Source organism: Rhagoletis zephyria, unplaced genomic scaffold (genome assembly GCF_001687245.7).
Source record: "Rhagoletis zephyria isolate East Lansing unplaced genomic scaffold, Rhagoletis_zephyria_1.1 Rzeph_scaffold_00154, whole genome shotgun sequence".
NCBI classification, from domain to species: domain Eukaryota; kingdom Metazoa; phylum Arthropoda; class Insecta; order Diptera; family Tephritidae; genus Rhagoletis; species Rhagoletis zephyria.
In genome coordinates this window covers 55,023-64,348 of record NW_016157238.1, presented here as the reverse complement: position 1 = coordinate 64,348, position 9,326 = coordinate 55,023, and the positions used below count along the sequence as shown (strand labels likewise).

Genomic DNA, 9,326 nt, shown 5'->3' with positions numbered 1-9,326 from the left:
TGCTCTCCTAATGCTTGCCTCATATGTACATATCGTTACCTTAATTCACAAAGGCCCTACCAGCAAATTTCTGACACTTCAAAATTTTTACCAAAATCTGAGAAACACACAGTTTCGAAAAAAGCGTTCGTTAGTGCCTTTGTGAATTAAGGCAACGATATTTTATGATAATAGAGTGGCGCTTACACAATATGTAAGGGTTTAGCCGAGCTTCCCCGATTTGTGGGGTGCGCTTTCATGTTGTCACACGAAGGGAAGGACTCTACGACTCCGAACGATGATTGTATTTTTATGAGAAGCTGTTTTTCATGGTAGAAATACATTCGGAGGTTTGCCATTGCCTGCCGAGGGGCGACCGCTACTAGGAAAATCTTCTTTTTTTATATTGGTCGGAACCTGGACTTGAACCTAGACCTACGGAATTGCAGCGCGCACTGCTAACCACTACAGCACAGCGGCCGCAAAGTATATGTATATGTATGTATTTACACATACCCTCCAAAAAATTTGCGCCTTATATAAAGCTTAATTTATACGATCATAAGCTTTATATTTTAATGTCTGAAATCTGTCAGGAAAGTCAGTTGTATGAAACTTTTTCTCTCTTTCTCTGAGAGACGCACTTATGCATATGTAAGTCTTATAGGCCATATAAAATAAGGTTTGCATAAGCCCTTAAAATAAGGCCTTACATGGAATATAATTTCCTTATAATAAGGCTTCTAGATCAAATAAAATAAACGTTTGCTTCACGTTACACTTCACGAAGGCCCTTTCATAATTAAGAATATCTAATAAAATAAAATCTTAAATTTCATGTTCCGTCTGATGGGGATGGAATCCGGACAGCCTTGGTAGCAACCAATGGTATGAAGCATCTTTGCACACTCAGCTACAGCCATACATGTAAATATGCTTTCAAATGTTTAGTTTTAATCAACACCACATTTCACTGTGTTGACGTCGTCAGTTCATAAGGTTCGCTCTCTCTCTCTGAGAGACACCCTTATGCCTAAGTCTTATAGGTCAAATAAAATAAGGCTTACATAATCCCTTATAATAAGGCATCACATGGAGTATAGTAACTTTATTATAAGGCTTATAGATCATATAAAAAAACGCTGCAAGCAGCGCCGCTAGCGTATTGCTTATATCTTACAACTGCTTACACCATTTTTTGCTGGGTATGTATGTACATTAGCCCGTATCGCGATATATGGGCAAAACAATAAACTTGTTCCAAACGATTTTACAGGAATTATGTAGGCTTTTTAATACCTCTACAACGGATATCATTTATAGAAATCAGACATCAAATATAGAAGTTAGAATATGGTGGTTAATTATCGCGTATTGTCGTTTTGCAAAACCGCGTAAATGACATTTTTTGCCAAAATTGTATTTGCTCACACAAGCTCTTGGCTCAAGCCTTATCCATTTGTCCTGAAATATACAATTTCGATTGCTTTACAAAAAAAAGAACCATTTTGAAATATGAGTGTTTTTAATCTCTAGAAGATAATTTATGCAACCTCACATACGCTGTTTTGTATTATCTTGATACGCGGTTTTGCATTTTGTTGATACACGGTTTTTTACTTTAAACGACGATATGTATATTGTATGAACAGTTGCGAACGCAAAAATAGTAGTACCGCTATTTGTTTCTTAAAATTCAAATTATTTTCAAAGCACGCATTGCTTAAAAAATTTTATTATTTCGATATAGCATATGTATGTACATGCATATGGATGTTTCCACTGGAAAGTCTACCACAAAAAAAAAATATACATACATATCTAATATATTTATGGGCCAATTTGGCTTATTTTTGTAATATAAACTGGTTATTTAAGCAGAAACATTTTTTCGAAAAATGATCTAGCTAGGTAGCGCCAGGGTACCGTGTTGTTATTGTTGTTGTAGCGGTTACAACAACTCCGCCCAGATCGGTTAGTCCCTCAATCGTTGTCGTCAAGCTCTACTAGCGGTAGCCCCAGGAAGCATGCCGGGCATATGTTGAGAGCATTTTCGTTTAATCTGCTCAGGTATGAGTTCAGCCTGCTGCAGTAACTAGAGCGCAGTTGGGCTATTGTGGTCCGAGTCTTCCGAGGCAGACGAAGTTCTGTTTACATACAAGTTATCTTTACGTAATTTTATTTGACCACTCATTATTTCTTATTAATCCATCGATTTTCATAAGTAATTTGATTTTTTTTTTTGTAAAAGAACAGGCTTTAGCAGAAATGCAAAAATTTGGCACACAACCTGTTATTTTTTTTATTTTTCTTCTGTTAAAGTTTGATTTTTTTTTTAAATTTTTCACTAAAAAATAACAAAAACTGAAATGATTAATTAATTTTTCAGAAACTATACGCCCTATCGAAAAGTGCCGAGCAATTCTACATAGGTATTGGATAGTGGTATCCATAGAAATTTTTTGCTGTAAACCAGTGTAATTATTATGAAAAAACTTTTATAATATACATAAGTCTTATAAAAAAGTCTTTGAAGACTGAAAAATATTTTTCCCGGATATTTATTATGAAAGGACTTTTATAATATAAGTCCTTGAATAATAATTATGAATGACTCGAAAAATACTTATTTTAATATAATGATTATTGATTGACTTTTATTCTTTTCTTCTATACTAGTTATGTCTCTAATAGAAAAACCTTTTCAAAATTTCGACTTTTTAAACTTTTTTTTTCGTCCCTTATAAAACGATTTAAAAATATGCAATTTACTTAAATTAATCACTCGATACTCGATTTGTTCAAATAAATTTAAGTGAAAGGTATGAAATTAAAAAAAAAAAATATTACATAACAAAGATTCAGGAGTGTTACCTATATGTTTCAGGTCGTACAGACACTCCTTGATAGAGGTCGAAACTTTTTATTATGGATTTTTGTACATATCCTCTCTTTTAGTATCCTCCAGAATTTGGTTCCTCTAAATTTCCTCTTTTGCCTTCGCGTTTAATGAGTTACAACTGTACTGCTATTTTCATGTTCGCGGCTAATTTTTTGATAAACATTATTTTACACAGCTTTATTTATTTTTTCAACATTTGTTATATAAACTTTAACGAAAAAATGTCCTATATTCATAGGTCTCTGTTGCAGTCATTGCTAACAGCTTAGCTGCGCTGATTCCCTTCGAATTTCTTCGCCATCCTTGCGCAGATTTAGCTTTTAAAATAACTTTTCGCGTTATGACTCGATCTCTGTCGGCAGTTATTACATTCCACAACACAGAATTTAAACCAAAAGGTTCTGGTTTCTGTGTGGCAAACCACACTTCTCCCTTGGACGTCGCTATTCTTTCAACCGACTGTACTTTCTCTTTGGTGAGAAAACCCCTTTTCCTAGCTAGGTTTTATGGTTTAAGCAAACATATTTCGTCATAACTTCTTACATACATACATACATATCCATATACATATATACATTCCATATAAATAAGCGTTTTTGTCTATACACGGTATATGTAAATCTGGTTCGTTTACGGCTTGTGCATGTTTTAATGTAAATGGCTTTTGTGTTCTGTGCGATTCATCAGGTAGTTTGGTTGACTCTTTGTACGGCGATAGTTGGATATATTAAAGATGGTGAACATAAACGGAGAATGGTAGACCAAGTGCTTGGTCATTGCTTTTCAGTGCTCTCCAGCGCCATTTCCGCTGTCATTTATTATCATAATGTGGAGAATCGACCCACAAATGGGATTTGTGTTGCAAACCATACCAGCCCAATCGATGTATTAGTACTTATGTGTGACAAAACATATTCATTGGTAAGTTATAACTTTTTTATTAGGGCCCGAATGGCGGTATTCGTGATCGAGTAATTACTCATTTCGAATCGAGTGAAACAAAATGTCAGCTTTTTTCTCCACAATACAATTTAAACGGGCGAAGCACACTCGCTATCGAATGCCGTAGTCTCAAAATCAAATTTCGAAGTTACGTTCGAATGCCGCGATTCGGGCCTCCAAAAGATAGTACACTTAAACTAATTAAAGTTAAACTGTTGGCAGTCAGATGTACACAGTTGCCGTTATACAAGAAATAGTGACACCTTATTTTCGAAAATTCTCGTGTTTTTCGTTTTGCTTGATGATACATTCTCCCAGGTAGAGTATGTTTTTCCCAGCATTGACGTCTTGATTCCAACAGATACCGCATTTTAGGCAAAATTGGTACCTGTGGAGCGATTTGGACATCAGGTTGACGCTAAAACACTTTGCTTAAAGTTTGGTTGTTCTGAATTCATTTAGCATCAGAATATTTGCTTTGCGTTTTTTTTAAGCTTAGAAGTAGACGGTTAGGTGTACGCCGATATCCGCGTATTGGCGAGTTCGCAGCGATCTCGTATGAACCTATACATTTCAACGTACTATCTTCTCTGTTCGGTACTAGTCGTTTCGCAATGTGGTTGCAGGCTTTTTGTCGGCAAATGTACTTCTTCAACTTCAGCCGAGCCACCTTTCTTTCCGAGAAAATTTGTTGCTTTTCTTGTAGTATTTCCAGTTGGAACTGGCAATATACACAAATACAATATAATAGTACAAAATAAACATTTCTCTTGCACCGAAATAAAAGTGCGCGATGGATAATTTGTTTGGAGTTATTTGCAAAAATTGGGAATAACTATTTCACATTTTTGTGTTATCGAACGCCGCTAATTTTTACTGCATAATACATACAAGATTACCTAGTATTTTAACGTGTATGCATGTTTTCTATTAAAAAAAGGGGTATATTAGAGCTTAACTAATTAAAGTTAAACTGTTGGTAGTCAGATGTACACAGTTGCCGTTATACAAGAAATAGTGACACATTATTTTCGAAACTATTTAATTAATTAGCGCTTAAATAAATGCGGCAATTTTGTTTTTTATGAAAGAGTATCACGCTACTCTGCCTACATCACGCAAAATTTTGTCAATTCGTTATTCATCACTAGCAGATAAGGTCGGTGTTACGACCTACATAAATTTCTGCAAAATTTCAGTTGATCATCAGTAGCATATCATCAAGAAAGCGATATTGCGGCAACTATTACGTAGCTCGAACACACCCCTAATTTAAAAATATTTGGTTTTTATTAATTTAAATTTGAAGCAACTTATTATTGCCATAAATTTCAAAAATATTTTACCACTGCAGTTATTGAAGTAATCGTGGTATGTATGCATGTATGCTTGCTTTGTGAGTGTGTCGGAATGAAATGTTTATGTTACTATATTGTCATTGCAGAAGCCCATCTTTATTAAAAAAGCTTTTAAACAAAGTACATACCTAGATATGCGTCCGAATTTATGTGGAAACAACGCATTTCCCATGATAAAAATAGGAGTATCAGCCTGAAAATCGCTAAACGGATAAAAAACTTGTTGTGGAGGTGTACCCTAATAGATACACAAGTGGGAATTTAAAAACAACGGTACAACTTAACTTTTAAGTAATTTTGTACTGTATCATAAAGTTCTAAGTGTACAGAAAGTAATCTTGTTTGAGACTGGTAGAAAGTAAAAAAAAAAACTTTTTTGTTAGTTTTCAACGTGCATGATTTCACTCTATCTACTGAAAATACTGGGTATCCCATATGCGTCGAAAACGCATGACGCATGAGGGTCAACAATGCAAGTTTTTTTAAGAGCAGATTAAAGTTTAATATAAAGTATTTCGTCTAAGTTTGTTAGATGTTTATATTATTAAGTTGGCGCAATAACTAAATATCATTATTTTTGTATTAAATCGACTCACTTTTTATGCATAAACTGGATGTGTGGTTCTATTATTTTGATCATATATGTTTATGTACTTATGTATGGGCATACATAGGTTTTTTATGTTACCAAAGAAGATTAAACATCAGCTTATTTGGTTTTCATAACTCAATATTTCGACGGCGACAGACATACTACATACATATATCTACATGGTTACCTTAATATAGAAAGGCACTATCTAACATTTTTTTCTTTATGGGGTGAGGGGAAAACTCCATAGAAAATAAAGTCCTTTTGCTGCGAATTTCTTTCAAATGCTGGGTTTTGTTGAAGAATGTAATTAATAGTATGCTGTACTAGTTATTTTTAAAATCCCGCAGGCAGAACTTTCAACAGTTCTGGTTTTCAAATAAAAATGATTAGGGCCTTTCTATACTAAGGTAACGATATGTAACATTTTTGATTCACCACATTAAATACTTATATTTTATATCTTGGAAAATGTGTATTTAAATTATAATGTATTTTGAAGATTGGCCAACGGCATGGTGGATTTTTGGGTTTATTACAACGCGCTTTAGCTCGAGCATCACCTCATATTTGGTTTGAAAGGGGAGAGGCAAAGGATCGACACGCAGTGGCCGAACGCCTTAAACAGCACGTATCAAATCCAAATAATCCTCCCATACTGATATTCCCCGAGGGTACCTGCATTAACAACACATCCGTTATGCAATTTAAAAAAGGCAGCTTCGAAGTAGGAGGGGTTATTTATCCGGTGGCTATCAAGTACGTACTCCTTTTTTTAATCAAATAAATCATTGAAGGCGTAACTTTATTCATGTTTTATATGCACTTTTTGCTTGTCTTTTTAAAAATGTTGATCTGGAATTTACTTTAATTTGATTAATTTTAGATACGACCCTCGTTTCGGAGATGCATTCTGGAATAGCTCAAAATATTCGATGATGCAATATTTATATATGATGATGACTTCATGGGCTATTGTATGTGATGTTTGGTACTTGCCACCTATGTACCGACAAGAGGGCGAATCAGCTATAGATTTTGCCAATCGTGTCAAAAGTGTCATAGCAAAACAGGGCGGACTAGTAGATCTAGTTTGGGATGGGCAGCTCAAACGAATGAAACCAAAGAAAGAATGGAAGGAAATGCAACAAGTAGAGTTTACTAAACGTTTGAAAGGCGACTAACAATTTCTTACACCCTATTTCTAAGTCTCATATTTAATTTTTATGTTAAAATGCGAGAAAACCAAAATACATTCGCTGATATTATAGTTGATGCGTTTTCGCATTTTATTTTGTTCATACTTATAAATCATGACTCAATAATACAAGGTTGTGTAATTTGTGACAGCTAAAATTTGACACTCCTTTATCTAGATTTCGTATTTTTTTATTTTTTGCAACCTAAAGTAACTGCGTTAAATAAATTTCCATTCTATTTTACTAGGCAATACTGTTAATTGCACAATTGGGTGGTCTGCGGGGGAAAAATATGTAAAATATTTATATTAAGCTTTCACCTCTAGGATTTTTCCAAATTGGAAAATACCCACATTTTTTTCTTCACTTTGTAAAAATGGTATAGAATTTTTGAAAATCAATATGCTTATCATGAGTTTAATTTTCCCAGAACCGGTTTACTTTTCACACTTGGGTTCCATGGTTTTACTATGGGCGGATGACAAATTTTCCGGGTGAATTTTTTTTCAGGTGAAACTCAGGATAAGGCAGAATCTTTTTCGGAAGCTCTGTTTCTCTTTAGGAGACCTCCAATAACAATACCAAATTATTTATTTAAGCATTTTTTAATATTAACTATTTTTATAGGTTCCCCAAAAACCCCAATAGGTCAATGACACTTGCAACAAATGTGCGATGTGTACATAAATACACATACGCCAAAATAACGTAATCGGCAATTTTTTTTATTTCCTTTTGGATGCAGAAGTGCTCCAAATACAATTTTTGCTCAAAATTTCTGCATCAATTTTCTTTTTGATAACAAACAAATTCATTGAATCATAAATTGAAAATCAAGAATTTAAACAAGTATAAAAACATACAAGTAAAATACCCTACATATACTCATGATACAAAAAAACAAGGTAGTTCCATTGTCACTTTTTCGTCGCCATATTAACAACCTGACAATTAAGCAGATTGTGACATTTCGTGCTACCATACCCAATATCTAAAATCCTTCAAATTTTCTTATAAATTTTTTGTCGATTTAAAAATATTTTGTTCTTACATGTACATTTTAATTGTGTGAAAGCTGACAGTTTATGGAATTCACTAGCGACGAAAACAAAGGGGGTTAAGTGGTTAAACCTTACCCAAGCCGATGATAAAACTTGCGACGAAATTTCAGCTTATGCCTATGGGTCTTGGCAAGAATGTAATCCCTGAAGGTTTGGCTTAAAATGGTTCTCGGGATACATCCTGTGATCATGTTACTTTCCAGAAGGTGTCGCGCCCGTTTTTCTGTACATATTTCCGTTGGAAAAATACCTCATCTCAGTATTCTAGGTAAATGTTTCCAGAGATATCTATGCGTCACAAGAATTTTAGTTTACATATTTGGTTTATACCGCTAACTCTTTTCAATGGCTACGAGATCGTTTTCATATACCCCCATTTTTCATAGGTTCTGGATTGATTGCAGTTACCTCTATTCCAAGTTCTTCGGTGGCACGCCGCATTTTCCAATAAATCCATACATATATCCATACAAAGTTCCAGGACTCTATCACAAATACTTCCAGAGATATGCACTATGAAGAATTCGATTTGTGTGCGAGGTTCCACACGCCCTTTAGATATCGGTTTTGTTTTAGCCTACAACCATTCTTGGAAAATTTGTGTACGAAATTTCAAAAAAAATCGGTACAGCCGGTATGCGCATTGTGACTCCTCAAACAAAATGAACTAATGATTGCAAAAAATGAAATCAAACATCATAGTTGACCAAAAAAGAATATTAGACTTCATTCTCTCAACTTCTCAGAATGTAGTAAAGCTAAAAAATATATAATAAGATAGGATATATTAAAACAGCCTCCAAACATTTACTAAAGACGCCCCAGGACTACACAAATCAGTTGGATTGAAAATTTATTTTTATCTATTTATTTTATACTTAAATTTTGGGTGTGTCAAAATTTCATGTGAAAACAATATGTGTTGCTAGAAAAATTTTACGGCCCATGGGTCCTAAAGTAAATTCCATTTGCTGTTAAATGGACAAAGACAATGAGTATTAAATAACACATCGACATGTGTAATTTCAGCGTCTGAATTACATCAGAATCATCGTATCCGATATAGAAAACTACATTGTGAAATAATGAGATGACATGAGGACACTAAAAAAATTTTAAAATATGTTCACTAAAATTGTATTAATATTAAAATAACGATTTGGCAAGTTGTCATCGAATTTAATGTAAAATTTAAAAGTTTTTAAGATAAGATATTGATTATTTTTAAAAGGTATATATTAATACAACTATTTTCTTTATAATCCCAAATTTAGGATATAAAATCTCCCACAC

General features: G+C 33.8%; 1 protein-coding gene across 1 annotated transcript in view; it reads left to right on the top strand.

The window, feature by feature from the left end:
• The window catches only part of Gpat4 (Glycerol-3-phosphate acyltransferase 4), a 12,528-nt gene extending 5,485 nt beyond the window's left edge, over window positions 1-7,043 (top strand). The window contains exons 3-5 of the mRNA XM_017605393.1: window positions 3,569-3,802; window positions 6,276-6,532; window positions 6,660-7,043. Coding sequence (XP_017460882.1) covers window positions 3,569-3,802; window positions 6,276-6,532; window positions 6,660-6,957 — 789 coding nt within the window. The 3' untranslated portion in view covers window positions 6,958-7,043. The remainder of the gene's footprint in view (window positions 1-3,568; window positions 3,803-6,275; window positions 6,533-6,659) is intronic.
• The last annotated feature ends 2,283 nt before the right edge of the window (window positions 7,044-9,326 follow it).